At 47.5% G+C, this 26884-nt stretch overlaps 1 protein-coding gene across 4 annotated transcripts; it reads right to left on the bottom strand.

Annotated features, from left to right (window-relative positions):
* Positions 1-28: 28 nt before the first annotated feature.
* On the bottom strand, positions 29-20914 carry LOC106803967 (paired immunoglobulin-like type 2 receptor alpha). 4 transcript variants are annotated; one of them, XM_087417644.1, is made up of 9 exons: positions 20826-20914; positions 20352-20533; positions 19462-19648; positions 18743-19132; positions 5596-5793; positions 1928-1958; positions 768-817; positions 511-542; positions 29-343 (listed from the first exon to the last, which is right to left on the bottom strand). In XM_087417644.1, the coding sequence occupies exons 3-9, from the start codon at positions 19526-19528 to the stop codon at positions 221-223; spliced, it is 891 nt and encodes a 296-aa protein (XP_087273770.1). In that variant the 5' UTR covers positions 19529-19648; positions 20352-20533; positions 20826-20914; the 3' UTR covers positions 29-220. The 4 variants fall into 4 exon arrangements, with proteins under 4 accessions (XP_087273770.1, XP_087273769.1, XP_087273771.1 ...); XM_087417643.1 differs by lacking the exon at positions 20826-20914 and having other exon boundaries at positions 20352-20815; XM_087417645.1 differs by lacking the exon at positions 20826-20914 and having other exon boundaries at positions 19462-19626; positions 20352-20815.
* Positions 20915-26884: the final 5970 nt, after the last annotated feature.

The following is a 26884-nucleotide window of genomic DNA, read 5'->3' as shown; positions in this document are numbered from 1 at the left end:
GACATCAGTTTTCTTAGATGCATCCAGGCAAATTCTATGGCTACTTTTATTTTTGTGGGCAAGGCTAGGAGGTCGAAGAGGGAGTGGGAGCAGATGGCTCTGTCTCTCAGGTCCTTCAACCCCTGCTGGCTTCTGAGTCGTGTATCTGGCCGGGGTTATTATTGGAAGCTGAGACCCTCTGCACAGCTCACTCTAAGGAGGTCATCATTCAGTCCACTCCTTAGGCCTTTAAGTTAGAGTACAGAGTCTCTTCCTGGGGGCTCCCACTGAGAGGGGGGCAGGGAGGTGCTGCTGGTGAGGTGGAGCTGGAGAGGGCAAGGGAGGCATAGACGATGCCATCATCCTGGGCAGCAAAGAGAAGGGGGTTAGCCAGTGGAGGGGGAACTGTCCCCATCTTAGAGTGGTGATCCCACACCTGAGTGCCCACGGAACCACAGTCCCTTTAGTCCTTCCACCCCACCTTCTCCAGCTTCTCCTTAATTCTTTCAGGCCCTAGTCTGAGCCACCTACCTTGGGGTCCTGCTTGGGGTCTGTATATTGTCCTAGAAAAAATCAAGATGTGCTGGGGTCAGGTGGCATGGCAGCCAGCGTAGGGAAATGGGCAGGGGGCTCCAGTAGTGAGGTTATCTGCTGGTCAGGACCAGGGTCATGTGGGAGGGTGGGTGAGGAAAGAGGAAAATACTGGGGGCACCTGTGTGGGTAGGGAGTGTGTGGGGGAGAAGGAAGGGCCACAGTGGAGAGTAGGGAGTGATGGCGGTAGGACTTACCTTTATTCCCAATATTCTCGTACTCCTCCTCAGTGTTCTGGAAGGATCCCCTGCATGGGAACAAGAGGGCGGGAAAAGTGTTAGAGGCTGGGCAGGAAAGAGTTAAAACCCTTGTGGGGTGGTTCTCTTTGTGGGAGGCTCTGGGACCTGCCTGGACAGGCTCAGAAGGTGAATGCAGTGGTTTAGGCTCTCAGGAGGCTGCCTCGAAGAGGACTGAGAAGCAATTTGCAGTGTAGCCCAGGAGAGGTCGCTGAGTGCCTACTGAAAGTGGATTGTTCTAGAGAAGTGGCTTTTATTGAAGGGGGCAGAGAGGAGAAATTGGCAGGGTGAGCTCCTGTCCTCTCTGCTGGCACTGTCTCCCTAAAATCTGGAGAATGAAAACCAGCGAAGCTAATCTCAGGTCCTCTGGGCGGGTGCTCAGGCCTTGGTCCTGGGAGGAGACACCATCCTGGGAGGGGACCCGATGAAGGCAGGTGGCAAGAGTGGGGGAGGGAGAGAAAGGAGGGAGGGAGCTCGGGAAGGGAGAATGTGGAAATGAGAAGAAAGGATGGAGAAGAGGAAGAGGTGGGAGGGTGAGGAGGACCAGGGCTCAGAAAGGAAGGGGAGCCTGGCGTCCAGAGGAGAGGAGGCGAGGCTGGGAGCTGAGGAGGGAAGTTGCTCTGAGAAAAGACAGAGGCAGAGGAGCTGGAGGCAGAGGATCCTTGTGGCCCTTTGCCCACGTCACAGGGAAAGGACAGACTGGACGACGAGCAGAAAGAGGCAGAAATGTGGAAGAGGTCGATGTGCTCGGGAAGGATGACGTTCAAGGTGGAGAGAAGCCAGGATGAACAGAAGGAAAAGCTTAGAAATGGTGACGAAAGGGAGAAGAAAGGGGGCACCAGAGAAAGATGAAAGGGAGACATTCTGGGAAAGAATCAGAGAAAGTGCTGGAACTCTTAGGTCCACTGTTCTCCATGTTCTTTTGTTTGTTTCTTTTAGCAGGTGGAGCCTCAGGAAGTGAAGAGCCTGGCCTGTTAGGGGACATATGAGGACATGGATTGGCAGAGTCGGGGATGAGAACAGCTGTGAAAGGCTCCCTCCTGCTGTCCTCATAGGAAACTTCCTGTTTCCAAGCCAGTGCCCCCTGCCCACCCCGCCCCCCTTGGAGGTCAAGCACTCACCTGGCTGGGGTTCTGGCTTTAGTGCACAGACCTGTGGGGGGACACACAGGGTGTCAGTGTGCCATCCACGGACAGCGTCTCTCCTCCTGCCCTCTCTGCTCTCTCCTACTCTGAGACCATCCTTGGAGAGACCAGAGCAGCGAGCAGCTCTGCTGAAACCCAGCTGGGAAGGGCCTGTGACTCAGAGCCGGCACCCACTGGCGCCCTGAGGCCGCCCACCCGCGTCCTGTGATTGTCCTCAACACCAAATCAGGAGAGCAGCTCTTCTCTGCACCCTGCGCCCCCTCCACCCTGCCCTCTCTTCTGACCTTTCCTTCTGCTTCCTTCTTTCCTTTATCTCCTGGCCCATCCCCCAACCTGCTCCTTCCACTGCTGAGCCCTGGCCCACCCACCCTCTCCTTCCCTCCCCTTGTCACAGGCACCACCCCTCCCTCCTGCCCTGACACTCCAGCGTCTTGCCCTTTCCCTCTGAGTGCCACGCTTTCTCTCTCCCACCTCATGAACCTTCTGACTGGAGGCCGTGTTTGCAGGGCAGCCCGCTCCTCTCCGTCCTCTTCCCCTGACCTCTGCTGTGTCCCCATGTGCCTCCCCGACACCCCCGTCAAGTCTCTCTGCAGCGTTTCCCAGGGATTCGGCCCCCGGTTCACAGACATCCTCTCCACCTCTCAGCCCTCCTGGGAGGTCTCATCATCCACGGGGACAACCCTCTGAACACACTGGGCTTGCTGGCCGTGCCCCCACCTCCGCCACCTCCCCTCCACTCAGCCACACCCTGCTCTTTGTTTTTGATCACCGAGACTGAGAACTCTGAAATAATAAGTGCTGGTGCCATCCTTGTGCTACAGCTTTCTTTCCTTCCGGCTCTCTTTCGTCATCCGGCTGCCATCCCTGTGCTTTGGCCTCACTGAACTCTTGTTCCTTGATAATCCGCTTTCTCCCAGGTCGTCCACGCTCCCTGCTGAGCCCTCCACTCTCCAGTCCTGCTCTCACTAGCTCCTTGGCCTCCCGTGTTCCGTGTCCTTAGGCCTTACCTAGCTGACAAATCTCCAATCCTGGACGTGTCCCGTGGCAGAGAACGCTATTTGCTTACCCAATATCCATTCCCTTCTTCTTACTCAGGTACAGGGCCTTGATTCTATTTAGAGTGGCAGTGTGCTCCCCTACAGGTAGATGTGGGACACATGACTAAACTCCAGCCAATAAGATATAGGGGGACGTTGTGGATAGGACTTTCTGGAAGGCTCTTTTAAAGGAGGACAGACAGCTGGGGCATAATTGTTTTGGTCCTTTCCTTTGTCCTGCCTGGAACCCAGAAATAATGGTTGGAGTCCTAGCAGCCATATTGGACCATGAGGCAACCTTCAGGATAGAAGCCAGTATCCAGGACAGTGAGCAGAAAGGAAGGAGCCTGAGTGCTAAGGACAGTGGCCTCTGCTGTCTGCCTCCGGATCCTTTTATATGAGGGAAAAAAAGTAAACTCTGTGTATTTAAGCCAATGTTACTTCTGGTCTGTGGTGCTAGCAGCTGAACACAACTCCTAACCAACAAGTCCTAAAGGATTCTAAACCTTCATGGTTGAATACTGCTGGGAAAAAGCACAGTCACATGCAATGAGGCTTTTACAGATTTACAGTTTCTCTTCCAAGCTAAATCCTTAAATACCACCTCCTGTATCCTGAGTGACGGTGTCACATTTTTTCTTCATCTCTGCCCTTATCCTCACTCTCAGAGGACAACCATGGTGGGTTTTGCTCTGCAGAATTAAGGAAACAATTTGTATGTAGTTAAATTTATCAATATTTTTATTCATAGCTTTTGGTTTTATGTCATAATTAGGATGGTCATCTCCATTCCATGGTTATAAGATAGTCTCACATGCTTTCTTCTAGAACTAGGGTTAGTTTTTTCCTCATTTGATTCTTTGATTTCCATGGAATTTATTTGGTGCAAATTCTAAGGTGGGAGATAACATTATTTTTCTTGGACGGCTACTCAATTGTTCCAGCACCATTTATTTAATTAACCATCTTTCCCCACTGATTGGAAATGCTACCTTTTAACCTACTAAATTCTGCGTATATATGGGTCTTTTTACATCTTGCCTGTATTTGGGGTTTTCTCTTTTCCTCCATTGGCTTATCGGTGTATTAATATGAGAGTGTCAAATCATTTTAATTATTGTAGCTTAATAATTACAAGTGTAATGCTCATCTAGTGCTTACTCTGTGCCGGGATCTATTCTAAGTGCATTACATTTAATCGTTACGACAACCCCTAGGTAAGTACTATTATTCCCATTTTACTCATGAGTAAGTTGAGGCACAGATAATAGCGTGTGCCAGAGTGCACCCCGCTAGGGTGTGAGGCGGGATTGACTGCAGGCGGTTCACATTCTATGCTGATCACCTCTGTGCTTTAATATCTGATGGGGCTAATCTCCTCTCATTGCAAATTTTCTTTAAAGTAAATTCAAATCCATTTTGGAGGGTGTTGGGGTATAAATAATTTATGCCTCTAGCCATGTCCTCTCTTTGAGCTGTGAGAGCATACATCCAAATTTCTGATGGACATCTCTGCTCAGATGCCACACGGGTATCTCAAACATAATATCCCAAACTGCAGAATCATCGTTCTCTTGACCTCCCATGTTCCCTAGGATGCTTGGTGGTTCCATCACAGCCTCATTCACCCAAGTTGAAAACATGGCACTCATCCTCACTCCCTTGCCCCACATCAATCCAGTCACCAAGTCTCACTGGTTTCCCCTCTTCAGCTTCTCCAGGATCTCGCCGTTCCCTCCGTCTGCACCGCCAGTGCATTGGACTGACCCCAGCCTGGCCCACCTCCGGCCCCTCCACCGCAGACTGGAGTGTCTGCGAGGCGAAGCTGAGGCTGCGACTTCACTGCTTGATGTGGCCTCTGGGACCACAGGCTCTTCGGTATGATTCACAAGGTCGTCTTCTCCGTCTCCTGCCTCCTCCATGGCACTGAGCTACTTACAGGTCCCAGTGTGGTTTCCTCCACCTGATGGACAGTGACCTCTACAGCACCCTCACCACTTGCCTGGCTAATTCTTTCTTGTGCTTTGAGACTTTTTGCAGGTGTCACTTCCTCTGGGAAGGCCTCTCTGATTCTGCTTCTTCCTCCCAATCTGCCACAGCTCTTTCCAAATGAGGCAATTAGCCCTTGAGACAGCTCCCTCCTCCTCCCTGCCCCGCTGAGGTCCTTGAAAGCAGGGCCTATGCTTTACTGACTTTTATATCTCCAGTTACAAGCCAGGCCCTGGAAAACGGGCGCTCAACCAATGCTTGCTTAGCTGAGCCAACTTCCTGTCCCTTCTGCTTTCTCCTTACTTTTTCCAGGGCAGACCCTCCCCTCCCCATGAACTAAAAGGTGAGGACTGATGAGAAACGATTAAGTCAAGAGACAAGATCTGGAAAATGATCAGATTTGGGGGGAGGGCCTGGTCTGGATCAGTGGTTCTCCAACTTGATCATGCACACACTCTACTTGAGGACACCATTAAAAATGCAGATTCCCAAGCCCAGACCTCAAGCCAGCAAGGATCTGCATTTTTATCGAGCACCTGGGGTCATTCTGATGCAGATGGGTTCTGAGAAACACCCAGTTGGGAAGCTCGGAGAAGGCAGGGCTTCTGGACCACTTACCTTTCCTTCTCTTCCACCTGAGGTAGACCATCAGTCCCAAAATCACAGTTATGAGCACAGCGCAGGCCAGTGCCACCCCAATCATGGCTCCCAGACTCAGGGGCCAAAACTCTGAGCTCCTTTTGCCCTCTGAGACACTGAGGCCAGCTGTGGTGGTGGTGGCAGTGTTGGTGGGGCCCAGGGTGGTCGTCTTGACAGCTGAGAAGACATGAGAAATAAGCAAATTCTCCTCTGGAGGAACAGAGGTATCTGGGTGAAACAAATCTTGTTCCCTAGTTTGGGGAATATTGAGGGTGGGGAACAACTCTCTGAAGCTCTCACACAGGGAGGAGAGTAACAGGAAATGCTGAAGGCTTAGAATCCAGATCAGTCAGTTTAAGGAGTGACATCAGCATTATGGTGGAGTGCATTTGTTCCCTTTGTCTCTCCCTTCTAAGTTACAACCAATCAGACATCCATCGCCCAACAGAGGACTCTCCACACAGCACAACAGGATGTATAAGAGATCCAGGCATCTATACAGCTGAAGCTGGGTGGACTGGATCCCCAGGAGGCAGTGGAACTAGGGGAGCAGCCACCTCCTCCTCCCTCCACAGCAGCAATCCAGGGCACAGATCATTTCACTGGCCCTCATGCCTGTGAGAAAACAGGCATGGCTTGCTCCCTTCCAATGGACCCAGCCTGCTTGCCTGTGAGTGGTCCCAAGGGAGGCAGAGGAGGCAGCCAGCTTGCTTCCTGCCCATCTCCCAGCAGATACAGTGTGTATGCCTCCTTCTCTTCCCCTGGCAGTGGCCAGGTCTTTCCAACAGTGGCAATAGTATACGTAATTCATATTTTTCTGGCTTGGGTGAGGCACTGAGTTTTCAAAACACACTGGCTAGCACCAGAGACCAGAGGCTACACAGTGAGCAACAACAAAAACCTCTCCGTAGTTAGCCCCTGCTCCCCCCAGCAGTGGGAGGTGGAACCTGTGACCAGGGGCTTCAGAAACCACAGCAGAACTGGTGACCCAGCCCCCAATAGTAGAACCCCCAACAACAACTGCACCAGCAGCGGTTGCATACAATTGCATACAATTCTCTGGGTCCCTGTGCCTCCAGCAGCAACAGTGACACTCACGAACCCAGCACCCCTGGCAGCAGTGCAGCCAGCACCCCCAGACAACCCAGGAGCAGCAGCACAAGTGGTGCATGGGGCAGCAGCACCTGAGCCCATGAAGAGCCTGCAGAGATCCAGTGGAGGAACATGAGACCCAGGCGACCCCAGAAGCAGTAGAAGTGCTTGCAGCCTGGTGATCCTGGTGGTGACACTTGAGACTAAAGCAACATTGTAAGTAGCAAGGCACCAGCAACCCCAGAGGCACAAGCAGCACAAAGATGGCACTGACAACACCCCTGGCAGAGGCAGTGGAGGGTAGAAAGTACAAGCTCTCAAATATAACTGAAAGCAGCACAGAACCAGTGTAACCAAAGCTGTATCCAAATAAGAAAGGTGGTTACTACCACAATGTGCTGGCAGAGGATCAGTTCATCAAACACCATGAAGAACTACAGTAACACAGCATAACAGAAGGAGAATGACAGCTCTCCAGAAACCAAACTTGAAGTTGCAGAAGATTACAATCTAACTGGCAGATAATTCAAAATAGCTGTCCTAAAGAAACTCAATGAGTTACAAGAAAACTCAGAAAGACAGTTCAATGAGCTCAGGAACAAAATTAATGAACAGAAGGAGCACTTCACCACAGAGATTAAAACTCTAAAAAAAATACCAAACAGAAATTCTGGAGATGAATAACACAATTAATGAGATGAAAAATAATGTAGAAAGAATTGAAAATAGAGCAGACCATATGGAGGAGAGAATTAGCGAGCTGGAGGATAGAAACCTAGAAATGATTCAGGTGGAGGAGGAGAGAGAACTAAGATTTTTTTAAAATGAAGAAATTCTTAGAGAAATATCAACTCAATTAGGAAAACTAACAAAGATTATAGGTATCCCAGGAGGAGACGAGAGGGAGAAAGGAGCAAAGAGCTTATGCAAAGAAATAATAGCTGAGAACTTCCCAAACCTGGGGAAGGAACTGGACGCACAAGTACAGGAAGCCAATTAGGTAATCCTAATTACCTCACTGCGAAGAAACCTTCTCCAAGGCATATAATATTAAAACTATCAAAAGTCAATGACAAAAAATATCAAGGGCAGCAAGAGAGAAGAAAATAACCCACAACGGAACCCCCATCAGGCTTTCAGTGGATTTCTCAGCAGAAACCTTACAGGCTAGGAGAGAATGGAATGATACATTCAAAATACTGAAAGACAAAAACTATCAGCCAAGAATACTCTATCCAGTGAAGTTATTCTTTAGTTATGATGGAAAAATAAAAGCTTTCCTAGACAAACAAAAGCTGAGGGAGTTCATTGCCACTAGACCTGCCCTACAACAAATGTTGAAAGGAGCCCTCCCATCTGAAACTAAAAAGCAAAGGTTTACAAAACCTTGAGCAAGGAGATAAACAGATAGACAGAATCAGAAAACTGCAGCTCTCTATCAGAATGGGTTAGCAAAAAACTATAACATAAAAGATAAAGGGGAAGAAAGCATCAAAAATAACTATAACAAATACAATTTTGTCACAAACTAACAACACAAAAAGGAATAATTTGTGACAACAAAAACAGAAGGGAAAGAGGAAAGGGACGGAACCTGCATAGACTAATAGAGATAAGAGGCTATCAGAAAAAGGACTATGTCATCTATGAGATCTTTTATGCAAACCTCATGGTAACCACAAAACAAAAAATCAGAGCAGAGTCACAAAGCATACATAAAGAGAAAATAGAGAAAAACATCACAAAAAAACCACCAAACTGAAATGGCAGACAGGAATGTAAGGAAAAAGAAACAATGAAAATATATAGAACAACCAGCAAACAAAAGATAAAATGGCAGTATTAACCCCTCATATATCACTATTCACTCTAAATGTAAATGGATTGAATTTGCCAATCAAAAGACACAGATCACTCAGTTAAACTCTGACTCTACCACCTATCAGTAGTGTGACCTCAGAACCTCATTTATCACCTACACATATGGATGAAATGGCTAAATCACAGGATTAAAAAATTTTTTTTATTGTGGTAAAACATATGTAACATAAAATGTACCATTTTAACCGTATTTAAGTGTACAGTTCAGTGGCATTAAGCACATTCACATTGTTGTGCAACCATCACCACCATCCACCTCCAGAACTCTTTCATCTTTCCAAACTGAAACTCTGTCCCCATGAAACACTGACTCTGCATTCCCTCTTTCCCCAACCCCTGACAACCACCATTCTACTTTCTGTGTCTCTGAATCTGACGACTCTAGGGACCTCGTATCGGTGGAATCAAACGGTATTTGTCTTTTTACAGGATTGTTTTAATGTGTGAGAAAACATCTGTAAAGCACCTAGTGTATATTGGAAATATATTTTTAAGATTAAATTAATATATATTGAACTATAGGTCCTACAAACACATTATACCTTTGCAGATGTTTAATGCACCATTAAAAAGTTGACATAATACTAAGCCACAGGAAAAAACCAAACTTCAATAAGATCTTCATGTTAGTGTGAATCAAATTCTCTGTCTACTTTTATTAGAAATTAATACTAGAAGAGTAGATACCATCTCTCAATTGAGATAAAAATTTTTAATTACTTAAAGAAATATATATAATAACATGCTATTTAGAAAATAAAAACCAGAGTAATACATATTTTTAAAAAACCTCCTGGAATATGACTAAGGCTGCACTCTAAGATAAATTCGTAGTATTAAATGCTTTCATTATTTAAAGTGGAAAGGATTCAAAAAATGGATGAAATAGTCAATTTCCAAAGAAAAAGTACCAAAACCAGAAAGGAGCCAGCCCTAAGGAAACTCAGAGTTAGAAAGTAATGAAAACCTATGTAGGAATAACGTTGTTAGGAAACAGAATGGTGGTAGGAATAATAAATGCAGGAAGTGCTTATTTAGGGAAAAACCCCAGGAAAACAGACAAGACTCTTGCAAACCTGACAAAAATGAAAAAGTCCATTGAAATCATGAGTGAGTGTATGCTCAATCACAGGTTTGCAAATCTAAAAACCTCTGTGAGTCTACACTCACTTTCATTCTGTGAAATGGATGATTTTCTGAAACAAAAATTTTAAAAAGTGGATTTAAGAAGTAGTAAACTATAACTGATAGATAGACAAAGTAGACGTTAAGAACACTATGAAAGAACTACCTTTCATAAAAATTCTAAGTACAGGAGGTTTTATGGGTAAATTCTTGTCAAAATTTAAGCAACAGATACTTCCCACATAGAAGAGTCTAGAACACAAGAAATATGGAAAACTATGCAATTCTAATTCATTTCATAAAATGATAACATAACCCTGATGCTAATATCCATTCATAATTTTTAAAAATGCAGATTAAAACAAGGGACCAGTTTTCTTACTGAGCTGGGTGGAGGAGAATACCCAGTACTGACAAGGGTTTAGAGAAAGAGGAACCTCACACACAACCGGAGTATAAATTTGCACAGCCTTTGGGAATGCGTTTGGGAATATCTATCAAAATGTAGAATACCCGTGCATGCCCTTTGACCCAGTGATTTCAGTGCTGGGAATTTCTCTTATGGAAATGCTGCGTTCATGTTCAAAGGCCTGTGTTTAAGGGTGCTCTCTGCAGCTTTGTTTGTGATGTGGCAACAACCTGAATGTCCTTAAATAGGAGACTGATTAAATCAACTATGATACATCATACAATGGGATACCAGGCGGCCATTGTTTAAAAAGGCACAGATGTCTGTGTACTGAAATGGGAAGATACTTGAGGTACGTGAAGTAAAAATAGCAAGTTGGAGAGCAGAACAGTGTGCAGTTTGATTCTACTGTGTTGTATGTCTATATCTATGTCCATATCTACATCTACATCTGTGTCTACATCTGTAAGATGAACATTTCCCAAGAAAGAGGCGGTAGCTGGGGAGATAAAGGAGAGAGGGAGGATTTTACTTTTCATTTGACTCCCTTCTGTGTTGTTTGAGCATTTTTTTATTATGTGCAAGTATTACCAGTACCTTTATTATTTTTAAAATGAAACATTTATTTTTATCAAAGTTGTATAGGCACATAATTTAAGGAGTCAACAAATTCCATGCAGCTTATAAAAACAGCAAGCGTGCATAAGCCTCCTCACTCCCTCTGTTCCCCAGAGGCAACAAACTTTCAGCACGTTTAGCTATTTCTTTTGGCATTAACCTCATATTTCTAGATCACATGCACACACTGCTGTTGCTTGATTTTGTTGTTTTAGGTATATCTATTCACTTCCAATACTGAAATTGAGGATTTCGGTCTCTTACTCTCCCATATTTTCCATCTTACTCAACTTCTCAGCATTTGATATTCTCCCTTTCATGAAATGGGTCTGCACTTGGCTTCCGGGACACCATTCTCTCTCTTGGCTCCTCTCCTGCCTCCCTAGCAGCTCCTTCTCAGAGTCTTTGTTGGTTCCTCCTTGTCTTCCCACCTGTGCAGCCACAGCTCAGTCCTAGGAGCTCCTCCCTGTCTGCACTCACTTCCCAGAAAGTCTCATCCAGTCCCAGGACATTACGTACCAGCGATATGCTGATTACTCCCACATTTACATGTCCCGCCTTATCTCCCCCTGCGCTCCAGACTCAAGTCTCACTGCCTACTCATGCCTCCGTCTGTTTGTCTGATAGCATCTCAAATTTAAGATGTCCTGAACAGAACTCTGGACTCCCTCCCAGACCCGTTCCTCCCCCATTTTCCCTCTCGGTAAATGGGAACTCCATCCTTCAAGCTGCTCAGGCCAAAAGCCTTAGAATCATCTTTGGTTCTTCTCTCTTTCTCACCCCCCACATCCGATCACCTGCAGATCCTGTCTGCTCCGTCTTCCAAATATCACCAGCATCTGGACACATCTCACCCGCCATTGCCGTCGCCTTGTTCAAGCCACGTTGTCTCCCACCAATCTCCCTGCTTTTGACGCTGCTCATCTGGATAGTCTTGTTACCAAACCAAAAGTGGGTTCACCTCCTGGGGAGTTAAAATCAGACTATCGACCAGAAGTAGTTGTCACACAAAATAGAACCTATTTGCAGCAAATAGGAGGCCACGTGGAATCATTTCCAAAGTCGTGGCTGTCCCCAAACAAAGGGAAGCAAGGACTTGTTATTTTGGATGGGGAATGAATACTCAAAAGGGAGAGGTGTCTATTCCCTTGCACAGGCTCAGCTGGAAAACATGCTTCCACATACACTGCAGGTTATGTAATAAGGCCTCAGCTCCTCCCAGAGTGGAGATCTTAGCATTAAAGATGAGGCAAAGGGCATAGGTGTTGCTCTTGCGCTGAGGCTTGGTCCGGATCAGGGTGGCTGGTGATTGCATCTCTTAAACAGTTAAAGGCTTCTGAACCCACCCTTGAGTTCCTGTGGGCAATTAGTCGGTGACAGTCTTACTCTCCACTGACAGCCAGAGTGACACTTTTACCATGTAGATCAGATCACGGCACTCCTCTGCAGGGAGCCCTCACTAGCTCCCATGGCACTCAGAGTGCGAGTTCTTTCCTTGGCTTTCAAAGCCACACAGGACCGGCCTCCACTGCTGTTCTGACCTCACCTCCTGCCACCTTCAGCCTCTTCATCTGCTTCAGCCACACTTGTCCCACCTTACAGCCTTGCCCTTCCTGTTCCCTCTTGACTGGAATATTCTTCCCCAGACCTCTCCCCCACTTCTTACAGATCTGTGCCTAGGCTGGATTTTTCTGCTGGCTTCTCTAGATCCATCCCCCAACTCTTCTCTACCCTGCTTTGTGCCTTTGGAGGCTGGTCTTGGTGGACTCTATCCATGGGCTCTCTTGCTGGCTGGTTCCTATTCAGTGGCCAATGGGAGTACCAGCAGGAGACAGAGGGAGAGGGGAGGGTAGGTCAGGGCATAGCCCTTGGCCCCCTCCCTGACAGGTATTGTATTAGTCAGGGTTCTCCAGAGAAATAGAACCAAGAGGATACACAGAGATCTAGAAAGAGTTTTATTATGAGGGATTGGCTCACACAATTATGATGGCTGAGAAGTCCCACAATCTGCTGCCTGTAAGCTAGAGGCCCAGGAAACCCCATGGTGTAGTTCCAGTCCAAACCTGACGGCCAGAGAACCAGGGAGGTCAATGGTGTAAGTCTCAGTCCGGTTCTGAAGGCCCGAGGACCAGGAGCTTCAAATTCCAAAGACAGGAGAAGACTGATGTCCCAGCTCAAGCAGAGAGCAAATTTGCCCTTCCTCCACCTTTTTGTTCTGTGTGGGCCCTGAAGGGGTTGGATGATGCCCACCCACTGCTCATCCCTTTCTGACCCCTCAGAGACACAACCAGAAACAATGTCTTACCAGCTCTCCGGGTATCCCTTAGCCCAGTCAAGCTGACACTTAAAACTAATCACCATGTTGACTCCATCTCCCCAGAGGCCAGAGCTCCTCTCTGGGCCCTCTCGTGTACTCCAGTCCTCTCCGGGCTCCAATACCTTCTCCCTCCCCTGCTCCTTAGGCCTGTGCTGCTCCCAGGGGTCTCACCATCCTGACTGGTTTCCCTACCCCGTGTCCCACTCAAAACTCTCTTCCATTATCCTGATTGAGTGGCTTTTTCTGCCAGCACTCTGACTAATGTCCCAGAGGCCTTCCCTGTCCCATCTGTATAAAGTAACACCCCTAGCCACCTCTGTCCCACCCATTCTGCTTTGCTTTCTCCTTTTCTCTTTTCACCACCACCTGACACACAGACAGAATTAATTTCTTTGCTTTCTTTAGTCTTCTTCCCACACTCAAGTGTATTCCATCATTGAGGACATTTTTGTTTTCTTTTGTTTTGTTTTTAACTGCTGTTTTCCCAGTGCCCAGATTAGCACCTGACACACAGTAGGCCCTCAATCAGTATTTGTTAAATGAATGAATGAAATAACTTTCCCTTGGAATTTCCAGGCTTTCAACCATTGTCTTCAGCTTCCCTTCTTGCTGTTGAGACACCTGAGACCATTCTGATGCTTGAATCTCCGTATGTGGCTTCTTTCTTTCCTCCTTGGAAAATGGTTGGATCTTCTTTTTATCTGTGGCATTTTGAAATTTCATGTTGCTGTGCCCTAGAGCTAGGTCTTTTTACTTTTACCCCTTCACTGGGTTCTTTCGTTCTGAAAATTTCTAGAGTAATTTTGTTGATATTTTCTTCCCCATGGCCTTCTCTCGTCTCTGTTGCTGGAACTTCCATTGATCAGAGGTGGGACCTGTTGGACCAATCCTCAATTTTTCTAATCTTTCCTTATAGTTTCTGTATTACTTTCCTGTGGCTGCTGTAACAAATTACCACAAACTCGGTGACTTAAAACAACAGAAGTTTATCCTCTCACTGTCCTAGGACAGAAGTTGGAAATCAAGGTGTCAGCAGGGCCGCCCTCCCTCCCGAGGCTCTGGGGCAGAGCCTGTTTCTCATTCTTCCAGCCTCTGGTGGCTGCATCACTCTAGTCTCTGCCTCCGTGGTCACATTGCCTTCTCTTCCATCCGTGTCAAATCTCCCTCTGCTTCTCTCTTCTAAGGACACTGGTGTTTGCATCTAGGGCCCATCCAGTTAACCCCAGATAACCTCCTCATCTCAAAGTCCTTAACTGAATCACATCTGTTACCATGTAAGGTAACGTTCACAGGTTCTCAGCATTAGGATGTCGACATATCTTTTGGGGGCTGCTGTTCAACCCACTACAGAGCCCAAATCTTTGACCTTTTGTTCCACCTTCTGGGAGATTTCCACAAACTTCCTCTTTCCATCCTTGTATTGAGTTTTCCATCTGTGCTATTACGTCTCTAATTTCCAAGAGCTCTTTTACTGTTTGGAAAGCTCCTTTGTAAAGCACTCTTTCTTGTGACATGCATGCGATCTCTTAATTTCCTGAGAATGATAGTTATTTGAAAGTTTTACTCTCCCTCCATTGTTTTGTTTTTTTCCAGCTCCCCCCACCCCCATTTCTTTTGCTCTCTGCCTTTCATGGGAGAAGTTTTCCTTAAATGTTTAGTTTAAGTATATTTGAAAATGGCGTCTCTAACCTGAGCATCCAGGCACAGCTGAGATGAGGGTGCATCCTCAGTGCTGGGGGATTTGTTGGGAGGCCGAGACCCCACTCCCCTGCACCCTTGGCTCCCAGCATGCAGAGCGCCGGCAGATTAGAAGCTGTGTGAGTGGTATGGTAGAAAGTGCTTCTCAGTTAGTGGGCTGTAGGGTGATCTGTTAGATTTCTAGATCTTTTTTGGGTCCATCAGATTGATTTCCCAGAGAAGAATCCCCTGGTCTTCTGCCCACGGTGGGGGGATACCAGCCTGGCTGCCTGAGTCCTGGGAGGCATCTGAGGGGTCAAGGTGTTTAGGGTTTATCAATTCACCAAGTCTCCAGTTTGAAGGACTGAACCCTTGCCCCCAGTGTCCCTCTGGTTCATCCTTTCTGGAAAGCAAATCTCCAGTCTTCTGCCGGGTGGGGGTAGGGGATGGAGGTTTCCTGCTTCTTAAATCAATTTTCAACTGGTCCTCCAGTTCTCAGACCCTTCCACTCCCGCATCCAGGGGTCCTTGGGGCCGCCATTCCTGCCTCCCTGCAGGGGGTTTTGTGGTGTAAATCACCTTTCTTCTGGGTTTTCCCACTGCTGGCTTAGGGTTCAGTTCCTCTGGTCTCCTAAGCCAGTTACATTAGTCTATCTGTGTCCAGCTCCCCAAATCTTGTTCTTTTCAGTCTAGCTCACATATTTTTTGTCCTTGTGGATTTTTGTCTTCAAAAATTCCCTTTGCTGTCATTTTAGTAGATTTTGGGAGGCATGGAGGTAAACATGTGCAAGTAACCCACCAGCTTGGACAGAATTTATGCATTACTTTTACAGTGAAAATTATAAAAAATAAACATTCAAAAAATAATGTTGCAGGTTAATAATAAAAATAAAGAATATAGAGGGGAAAGTCTTGTGAGACATTTACATGATCTTTAGAAGAACACTCCCAAGGTTTCCTGAGGATTATAAAAGAGGACCTGTTCCTGGGTGGGAAGATTGTATATTACACTGATTTCCATTTCTGTCAATTGCTTTATAGGTTTAATGCAATTCTGGTTTACAAAATCCTCATGAGTGTTTTTCTCAGAACTTGGCAAATTTATTCTAACATTTATGTGAAAGATCAGGCAGGCAACAATAATAAAGTTTTTTTTTTTGTTTCTTTTTTGGTGAGGAAGATTAGCCCTGAGCTAACATCTGTTGCCAGTCAACCTCTACTTTATATGTGGGACACCGCCACAGCATGGCTTGATGAGAGATGTGTAGGTCTGAGCCTGGGATCTGGACCTGCAAACACTGGGCTGCCAAAGGGGAGTGCTTGAACTTAACCACTACACCAACATGCCAGCTCCAATAATAAAATTTTTGAGGAAAAAGTAACATGGTTGAGATTGAAATAGTCTTATCAGCCACTGAAACATGATAAGGTTACAATAACTAAAACAGTGACAGAGTGATATAAGTGAAGACAGACCAGTGAAACAGAAGAGACAGACCAGAAATGGTGCTATTCTACAAAAGAATTTAAAAACCAGGCCTATGAATCAATGGAGAAGAGAAAAAAATATTCAGTAAATGGGGTTGGGAAAATTGATTTGTTTCTTGGTATAAAGATCAATTTAACTCTTTATCTCACACCATATACCAATAGACAGTCTCACTATATTAAAGAGTTTTATTGTGAAAAGTAATCAAATCATTAAAAAATTAGAAGAAATTAAAATATTTTCAACCCCTACTGGGGTATGGGATTTTGGGCTTAGAAATAAAAGAGAACAATTACAAAGGAGAACAATTACATTTGGCTAAAAAAAATAAAACATCTGTATGTAAAAAAAATCAACAAGCCAACCACAAACTTATCAGTTGTATTTGCTACAAATCTTCTTTTAGTGTGATGTCCTTGCACGGTGGTGCTTCACTTGGATTAAAAACGTTTCTTTTTATTACTTTCCCATATTTTTGTAAAAATAATGCCAATTAATTGCATTAACTGAAAAAGTTAATTTTTTTAAAATAACTTTTTTTTTAAAGATTTTATTTATTTATTCCCCGCCCCCAAAGCCCCAGCAGATAGCTGTATTTCATAGATGCACATCCTTCCAGTTGCTGTACGTGGGACGTGGCCTCAGCATGGCCAGAGAAGCAGCGCGTCGGTGCGCGCCCCGGATCCGAACCCGGGCCGCCAGCAGCGGAGCGCGCGCACCCAACCGCCAAGCCATGGGGCCGGCCCTAAAATAATTTTATTTATTTATTTTTCCCCCAAAGCCCCAGTAGATAGTTGTATGTCATAGCTGCACATCCTTCTAGTTGCTGTATGTGGGACGCGGCCTCAGCATGGCCGGAGAAGCGGTGCGTCAGTGCGCACCCGGGATCCGAACCCTGGCGGCCAGTAGCAGAGCGCGCACACTTACCCACTAAACCACAGGGCCGGCCCTGAAAAAGTTAATTTATTGATGGAAAAACTTGTAGTGAATGTGACTGAAAGGAGAAATGAGAAAAGTGAGGAAGAATCGGGAAGGAGGCAGAAGGATCTAAGGAGAGGCAACATGTCTCAGAGGCCACTTAAGGGAACACAGGGAGGGGCGGGCAGTGTAAATCCAAGGCTGTCTGGCTTAGTTCAGGGTGAGCCACTTTCTATTTGCCCTAAAACCAGCCGGGTGGTCCAGACGGGGCAGGGGTTTACCAAAGCGGAGGCACAGAGAGTGTCCTCACGGGAGCAGAAATGCAGCCCTGACATCGTTTAGAATTGGCAGCACAAGTGATTATAAAAAGCAAACGGACTTAGTGGATCTTTATTTTCTAAAAGATTTTCTACAGACAATGCACTCCTATTTCCTCCCCCCTCTGCTCTGGAGACAGATAAACCCAGGTTCAAGTTCCCATGCCCCACTGAGAAATAGAGGAAGATCTGTTATGCAACACATGGATTATTAGGTTATTATTATTAGGTTATTAGGATTATTAGGTTAAAAACAGGTCAGGACGACAAGATAATGCAGTCAGTACATGAGGCCGAGGGGCTAATGGTTAAGAGGGGAGGCTCCGGGGTTAAACTGGGTTCAGATCCCGCCTGCACCCTGAGGGCGACTTTGGGCAGGTGTTAGGTCTGGGAGCCTCGGTTTCCCTATCTGTAAAGGGAAGATGAGAGCAGCACCTACTGTTACTGTGGGGTCACGGTGCAGGCTAACTGGGGTGATGCACACCCGGATGTTCAGAGGGACACAGTGCGCAGTAGGCGGGAGCTGCCGTGATTGCTGCCGCAGACGTGCCTCTTAATGATGGGGACAGAGGAGGAGGATCACCGTGGACGATGGGGACAGTGTGACTGAGCAACACAGGGAGAGGTGGGGCTGGGGGTGGTGAGACGCAAGGAGGGTAAAGAGGATGGAGATGGGGGAAGAAGGAGATGGGAGAGGAGAGGAAAGAGGAGGGAGGAGGTGGGAGTGTTGAGGGCCATGTTCTGGGGGGCGGGGGGGAGGAGGAAGCGAGAAGGTTGGGTAACAGGTGATGGGCGTTGCCAGGGTATGGGGGCTCCTCAGGCCTACCGTGTGTGTCTGGCTGAGCTCCTGGCTGTAGAGAGATATAGATATGGGGTGAGCTGGGACTCCGCACATGGACTCACGGCAAGGGGAGGCAGGCCACATCTGGAGAAATCAAGTCCCCCAATGTGGGGCAAGGGCAGGGGGCAGGGCTGGAGTCCCAGCTTGGAGTAAGAAGGGAAGATACCTGGGGACCCCAGAAGATGCTGAGGCCGGGGGAGGGGGGGTGGGGGCTGGATGTGGAGGGAGCAGTGAGCGGGAGGGGCAAGGAAGGCAGGTTTGGGGAAGATTAAGGTGAAAAGGGGAAAGTTGTCAGAGGCCTGCAGAGGAGTGGAGGGAAGGAAGAAGAGTTTGAGAGAAGGGTCAGGAAGAGGGGAGCCTGGGCCAGGCCTGGGGGACAAGGGCGCCAGTGGACTTCAAGAGCCTCTGGTGGGTGCGGCAGCGGCCAGGGCAGCAGGACTCACCGTGGGTGATGATGAGTGTGGTCCCTGGGATGGACTGCCATTGCTGCTCGCCGTTCATCAGTGTGTTCAACCGGACCCGGCAGAAGTACGTAGTCTGGTCCTCTCTCCGCAGGTTGGAGATCAGGAGGGAGCCGGTCTTCCAACCCTCTGTCCAGTTCAGGAAGAGCCGGTTCTTGTAATCCTCACGGATGAAAGGCGGGGTGGTGTTGTAGATGTACTCCCCATGGAAGTGCCTCCGTCTCCAGGCTATACTCACCCTGGGAACCTTGGCTAACTCCCAGGGGTAATAGAAGGAGAAGGGGATGTGGATGGAGCCACCCTCGGGGGCTGAGAGGTGCTCTGGTTGGTTGACCCCAGAGCCAACATTTGGACTGGATTCTGCCCAGTAACCTAGAGGAGGGAGGGAGAGGGAGAGACTTTGAAGCCACCGGGAGAGACAAAGAAGATAATCCCAGATCATCTGGCACCCTCACCCATGGGCAGTAGTGTGACAGGTGGTAGGACTGTCCCTCTGGCCTGGGTGTCCCCCTCTCCAGGCTTGGGGTAGGGAACAGGTGAGGGGTTGGGGGGACCCAGCACTATGGGAACAGCCCTTGGTTAGGCGTGGGAGGCCTGGCCAGTTACCCCAGCAGACCCCTTCTCCAGACACCCGGCCACAGCCCCTCCTGGGAGCTCCTCCCGTGGCCCTGGGCAGAGCCAGCGTGGTCCTGGCCACTCACCAGCCTGCAGAGATGCCGGCAGCAGGGGCAGCAGCGGCAGCAGCACCGGCAGCAGGGGCAGCCCCATCGCCCTGCTCTCCTCCAGGGGCTTGAGCAGACAAGCAGCACCGTCAAGGACAGAGAGGAGGCCCTATGGAAGGGCCACCTCGGGGAACTCTTGGGCACCTAGAGAGTGACGATCAGGCTCCTTCAGAGGACAGAGGGAGGATGAGAGTCTTCCCTAAACCCACCCAACCCCAAGTGACCCAGCACTTCCTTCATCAATCTGGCTTCTTCTTTTCCTATGTTGCAAAAGTGCTTCGCATGTGGTCAGTGCAAAGAGAGCCGTGATACAGGTCCCCAGCCCCCATCTTCGTACTGAGGGGCGTGGTCCTGATCTTGGCTGGCTGAGGCCTCTGCTCTCCCACCTCAGCTCCCTGCCTCTGTCAGCGCCCCCCGGCATCTCCTTAGGAGTCAGTCTCTGTCTCTCACTCTCTCTTCCTTTTCTCTGGTTCTCTGAGTGTCTCCCAGGCCCTGTCTCTCTTTCATCCCAGGGGAAGGGGCAGCAGCAGGACAGCTCAGGCTCTTCAGGGAGAGGAAAGCAGCCACGAGCCTCTGCCCAGCTACAGCCCCTTAGAGAGAAGGAGGAGGATGCTGTGGTCAGACGCCCTCAGCCCCCAGCCCCAGCACCAGTGCCAGCAGGGTATCCCCTACAGTCCCTAGGCAGAGCCAAGGCCCACCAGGCCCCTTCCTGCCCCTGGTCTGCTCCCTTTGTGCAATCTCACACCCTCCCTGAGGTTAAGAGGTGAGGGTAGGCCGACATTCCCACCTCCCCAGAGAGTGGACCTTCTGGAGGCCACACCTCGACCCACAGAATGAGAGACTGGATCTGCGGGTCCCTCTGTCCTCACCTCTCTGCAGATGAGAAGACCAAGGCCCACAGAAGCCTTGCTTCTGGTCCATGACTCCCAAGTGGCCAGTCTAGGACTCGAACTCCAGTCTTGCTGAGTCCACAGAGCCTCCTGCTCCCTCTGGATGCTTCTGCCTGGTTGCACCACAGAATCTCTGGGCTTCAGCTCCCGAATGCAGAGTTCTGGGGGGTGAATGTTTACAGTGCTCCTTAGGTGACTGCACTCACAGCTGTGAGAGCCCTGGCTAATCCAGAGCCTTCCCTGGACAGAGTGGGAAATGAAGGCTCACAGCAGCAATGAGTCACCCTGGTGACAGTCCCTGGGACTGTCTCTAACAGAGGGCACTGCCAGCCTGTGGCTAGTAGTGGACCGGGGTGAGAGATTGGGGCCTGGGCCCACTGGTGACCGACAGGGCTGGCTCTATAGGAGGCTCTGCCTCACCCCCTCCCCAGGATGAGGCTGGAATCTGCTTACTGAGTAGACGGTGGGGGTGAGAGGACCTGATTTCATCAGAGGAAGTGGCCTCAGTCTTCTGGAGGTGGAAACAGGCAGACCGACTTCCTTTCTCCCTTTCTCAGTTTCTTCCCCATTCTGAATAGTGTTCTTCCCCACTTCTCCCACAGCCAGCCAGGCACCCCCGCCCTCTCTCACTGTCTGCTTTTCTTGCCCCTCCTCCCAGGCCTGAGAAGAGAGGTTCTGCATTTTCATGGAATCCCCTTGTCTGAGTCAGGCCTTAAACATCCATTGCCTCATTTTCAGCTTTAGAACATTCTGTGGTGGACATATCATTACCTCCATTTTACCCATGGGGAAACTGAGGCACAGATCATTATTGTCGTGGAGTCCTCTGGGCTGTGAAAGCTGCTTGGGTGAACTGGGAACAGCTGGAAATGTGGGCAGAAGAGAGGAAACCATTGGTTTCTCGGCAGGGCCTCCAGAGGGTAGCCTGCCCTGTCTGAGGAGTGACATCTGGGTTCCATTCCTGCTTGCCCCACTAGCTGTGGGACCTGGCTGGATGGTGTCCTCCTTGCCAGGCCATCCTAGGAGGGGGCTGACTCCACCAGGGGCCGTCACTGCTCATTCCATTGAGCAGCACAGAACTTTTGCAGAAGACGCTCTGGATAATTTTCACATGGTGCCTGCTGTCAGGGGCCTCAGGCCCTGCTGCTCCCACGTACGGTCTCCTTAGACACAGGCTGCACATTTCCTGTCACGTTTAGGCCCTTGGACCCAGTTGGATCCCATGAGGCTAGAAATCGTGAGGCGTGATTTCTGCTCAGGGATGGTGTGTGGTCTCCCGGTTTGTTCATCCTCCTTCCACCAGCAGAAATGAGAGGGCCTGGGAATCAGCCTTGAGCTGTGGCTCTGCTCGCAACGGGGGCTTCCAGGAAGATGAGGGCCTGGAGTTTTGTGTTTCAGAGATGGACGGAGCCTAAATGCAGCCCTTTAGGCCAGCGGGTGCCCATGGGAGGGGGGTCAGAAGCAGTGTGATCAGGAGCAGGGCAGAGCGAGGGCATGTGCTGTGGACCACATTTCGAGAACCAGTGTCTTAGATCTTCGCCAAGTTCTCCCAAGCTTCCATTCTCCCTTCCTCATTGGCCACATCCATCACTGCCCCAGCTCCTTGCCTGTCCACGGCACCTCACCCTCTCCTGTTTTCTCCCTACGATCAGGAGTAAGTTGAAGACACCTGCTCTCACTACCTTCATTCATTGTGTGGAAGGATCTAGCCTATGCAATAAGGGGGAAAGAAATATTCTGTATATATGTATTTGGCATCCATTCAAAACAGGACCAATTGTATTCACTCTTTTTTCTTATTTTTGTATTGTTGATGCTCTGCCATTTGTGCCCTCACTGACTGGGGAGAGACTGCCCCTTCCAGTGCTAGCCAATTCTTAGAGACAGCAGAGGGCTCTCCTGGGAGCATGCCTTTCATATGCAAACTAACCAATCCAGGGCCCACAGTCTAAAACACCTCCTTTATCTAACTCACACACCAAGGCAATATTTCCCCTGCCCTAAATCAACCCCGGGCCAGGTTCCAGGCAGCTAGAGACAGCATCGATAGCCCAAAGCCCACCAGAATTAGTCAAACTAGCCCGTCCTAAGCTGTTTGCCCTGTCCTGCCTTGCCTTTCCAGCAGAAAGCACCATAAAGGCTATGGCCTATGCTTTCCCTTCCCTCTTGCTTCTGTCTCCTGTGCCTCCCCAGATGACCCTGAATGGTGTGGTGTGCCCCTTCCCCTCGGGAAATGCAAGTAATAAAAACCTTCTTTCAATGGCATGAACCTCTCTGTGTCATCACTCAGTCACCTCTATAAATTAAAATCCTTTTTTTAGAAAAATTATTTTATTGACGTCATATTGGTTTATAACATTGTGTAATTTCAAGCGTACATTGTTATATATCAGTTTCTATATAGACTACATTGTGCTCACCACCAATAGTCTAGTTTTTATCCATCACCATACATATGTACCCCTTTACCCCTTTTGCTCTCCCCCCACCCCCTTCCCCTCTGGTAACCACTAATCTGTTTTCTTTATCCTTGTGTTTGTTTATTTTCCACATATGAGTGAAATCATACTGTGTTTGTCTTTCTCTGTCTGGCTTATCTCGCTTAACATAATACCCTCAGGGTCCATCCGTGTTGTTGCAAATGGGACGATTTTGTCTTTTTTTATGGCTGAGTAGTATTCCATTGTATATACACACCACATCTTCTTTATCCATTCATCAGCTGATGGGCACTTGGGTTGCTTCCATATCTTGGCTATTGTGAATAATGCTGCAATGAACATAGGGGTGCACAGATCTCTTTGAATTGTTGATTTCACGTTCTTTGGATAAACACTCAGTAATGGGATAGCTGGATCGTATGGTATTTCTATTTTTAATTTTTTGAGAAATCTCTATGCTGTTTTCCATAGTAGCTGCACCCATTTGCATTCCCACCAGTAGTGCATGAGGGTTCTCTTTTCTCCACACCCTCTCCAACATTTATTATTTTTTTTCTTGGTAATTATAGCCATTCTAGCAGGTGTAAGGTGATTGTAGTTTTGATTTGCATTTCCCTAATAATTAGTGATGTTGAACACCTTTTCATGTGCCTGTTGGCCATCTGTATATCTTCTTTGGAAAAATGCCTGTACATATCCTCTGCCCATTTTTTGATCGGGTTATTTGTTTTTTTGTTGTTGAGTTGTATGAGTTCTTTATACATTTTGGAAATTAACCCCTTGTTGGATATATGATTTGCAAATATTTTCTCCCAGTTAGTGGGTTGTCTTTTTGTTTTGTTCATGGTTTCCTTTGCCCTGAAAAAGCTTTTTAGTCTGATGTACAACAATTGAGACAAAAGGCATCCAGATTGGAAAGGAAGCAGTAAAAACTGTCTTTATTCACAGATGACTTGATTGTTTATGGAGAAGACCCAATGGAATCTCCAAAAAGGCACTAGAACTATAAGTGAGTTAAGGTTGCAGGATACAAGATCAATATACAAAAATCAATTGTATTTCTATATCCTAACAACAAGGAATTAGAAATTGAAATGAAAACAATACCATTTATAAGAGCATCATAAATAATGAAATAGGAATAAATATGACAGATGTGCAAAATCTGAACACTGAAAACTACAAAACATTGCTGAGAGAAATTAAAGAAGACTAATAAATGGAGATTTCATACATGAGCAGACTCAATACCATTAAGATGTCAATTCTTCCCAAATTAATATGTAGATTTAACACAATCTCAATCAAAATACCAGTAGGTCTTTTTTTGTAGAAATTGACAAGGCAATTCTAAAATTCCTATAGAAATTCAAAGTACCTAGAACAGCCAAAAAAACTTTGAAATCGAAGAACAAAGTTGGAGGGTTTACACTACAAGTTCAAGACTTATTATAAGGCTACTGTAATCCAGATATCTTGGCATCAAGATAGACACATAGATCAATGGAAAAGAACAGAGTGTGCAGAAATAGACCAAGACATATATGGTCAATTAATTTCCAGGAAAGATGCAAAGGCACTCCAGTGGGGAAAGGACAGTCTTTCAAAGAAATGGCGGTAGAACAATTGGATATTTATACACAAAATTAACTTACTTTGCACTCTAAACAAAAAATTAACTCGAATTGTAGGCCTAAATGTAAGTTCTGAAATTATGTAACTCAAGAAAACAACATAGGAGAAAATCTTTGTGGCCTTGGGTTAGGTGAAGATTTCTTAGATTCAACACCAAAGGCATGATCCATTAAAAAAATATTGATAATTTGATAATCATCAAAATTAACTTCTGTTTTTCAAAAGATACTGTCAAGAAAATTTAAAGACAAGCTATAGACTGGGAAACAATATTTGCAAATCACACAACTAACTGACAAAGGACTTGTGTCCAGAATATACAAAGAACTCTCAAAATTTGATAAAACAAAATCCCAATTTGAAAAATTAGCAAAAGATTTGAATAGATACTTCATCAAAGAGGATATGTGGGTAACCAATAAGTGCATGAAAAATTGTGTAACATCATTAGTTATTTGGGAAATGCAAATGAACCCGCAGTGAGATACCATTATCCATCTATTAAATGGCTAAAATTAAAAGACCGACCATACTAACTGTTGGTGAGGATGTGGAGGATACGCTGGTGGGCCTGTGAAACAGCACAACTACTTTGGCCATTCCTTCCAAAGTTAAACCCACACCCACCACGTGACCCGGTCAGACCACTGACAGGTATCACAGTGTTGACCAGCAGTCAGCATCACCTGGGAACTTGTGAGGAATGCGAATTCTCAGGCTCTACCTCAACCTGCTGAAGTTTGAGGACCACTGCCCTGGGGCAAGGACACCGACACTGATTGAGGACCTGCCTCAATCAAGATGAAGGAATTTATTCCCACCTGACAGAGGAAGAAACTGAGGCTCAGAGAGGCCACCTCACTTACTCCAGTTCCTTCCATGGGGCAGGTCTGGAGTTTGGGTTACACTCAGGTCTGTCTGCCTTGTGAGGTCTGTTTGCTTACCCAAATGATCGCCCCTACCCCCAACAGTTTAACCTCCCTCTCCTCCCGTCGCCTCCCACGACCGTTCCCAGAGAGGGTTATTCATCGGTCCTTCATTCAGCAGGCCACTTATCAAGGCCTGGGGAAACAAAGGCAGGAGGGATGTGAGCATGACCCTGAGGCGAGGCAGGCCGTGAAGCATGGAAAGATGACAAGTGATCTGCAAAGGACAAGGAGGGAGGATAGCCTTGGTCTCTGCCCTTCCTCATGGACCATCTGTGTGCCTCTGCTGACATCAGTACTCTGCTTAGTTCTTCCTGTTTTCCATCTGGAGGAGGAGCCCAGAGAGGATGTGTCTTACCCCTGGTTGGGTGCAGGCAGGCAGTGAGCCCTCCAGGAATCAGAGTCCAGCTGGGAAGGGAAGACCCTCGTGTGAAACAAGTAGAGGGAGGCTCAGGACCCATGAAGTTAATGTTGAAACAGGCAGGAATGACATATCCCACTTCCGTGTGCTGGGTGCTTTGCAGTTATATTTACTGTGTTCTCTTACTTGCTGTATTCTTGATGCTCTGAATCTGGGGCATCACTGACCATGGAGAGACTGCTCCTCCTAGGGCTAGTGAATTCTTAGAGATAGCAACTGACTTGCCCAGCAGCATGCCTTTCCTATGCAGACCAACCCATCCAGAGCCCACACTCTGAACCACCTCCTCTATCTGGCTCTTATGCTCCAGGAGGCCAATATTCCTCTGCCCTGTTCACCCCAGGGCCAGGGACCAGACGACTAGGGAAAGCTCCTAATCCCCAGAACCCACAGAAATTATTCTAACCAGTTAATCCCACACCTGCTACCCAGCCTCACCTTGCCTTTCCCATGGAAACTACAACAAAACCTCCTCCGCAGGTTTCCCCTCACTCCCTCTGCCTCCTGACTGACCTGGTGCCTCCCCTTATGGCCCTGCAGGGAGTGCTGTGCCTCCCATTTCTAGGGATCTGTGAGTATAAACTCCTTCCTTCATTACAGTCATTTCTGCATCCGTGCATCTTACCACACTCGATTTAAACAAATCCAGGTTGTATTTTAAAATAGCGCTTAACTCTCCCAACAAGCCCAGGAGGCAGGCGGGGTCTGTTATGGTCCTCATTTATGCAAGAGGAAACTGAGGTCCCGAGTGAGGTTATGAGCCTTGACGAGTGAGGTTATGAGCCTTGACTGAGCTCACATTGCCAGTAAACGTCTGCTGTGGCATTGGGTGTGAGCCCAGAGCCCGTGCTCCTGACCACTTCCCCGTGCAGTGACAACAGTCAACAGTCCTCTGGGCCACAGTAACAGTGAGTGTCCCCTTTTCTGTGTTGTCTTCCTGCTACACAGGGAGATGCTTGAGGACCGACTGGGGCACTGGCTCATGCAGCTTTGCGTCCTTGTCACCTGGCTTAGTGGTGGGGCAGTCAGTGCTGACCAAGTGTGGGTGGAGAGAAAGAATGGAGAGGCATTTAAAGGGTGGGTAGCAGG

The sequence above is a fragment of the Ceratotherium simum genome, chromosome 26, assembly GCF_057802395.1.
Source record: "Ceratotherium simum simum isolate JZ-2026a chromosome 26, ASM5780239v1, whole genome shotgun sequence".
NCBI lineage: Eukaryota > Metazoa > Chordata > Mammalia > Perissodactyla > Rhinocerotidae > Ceratotherium > Ceratotherium simum.
Note: the sequence above shows the minus strand (reverse complement) of the source record. Positions and strands in the feature narration are given on the sequence as shown.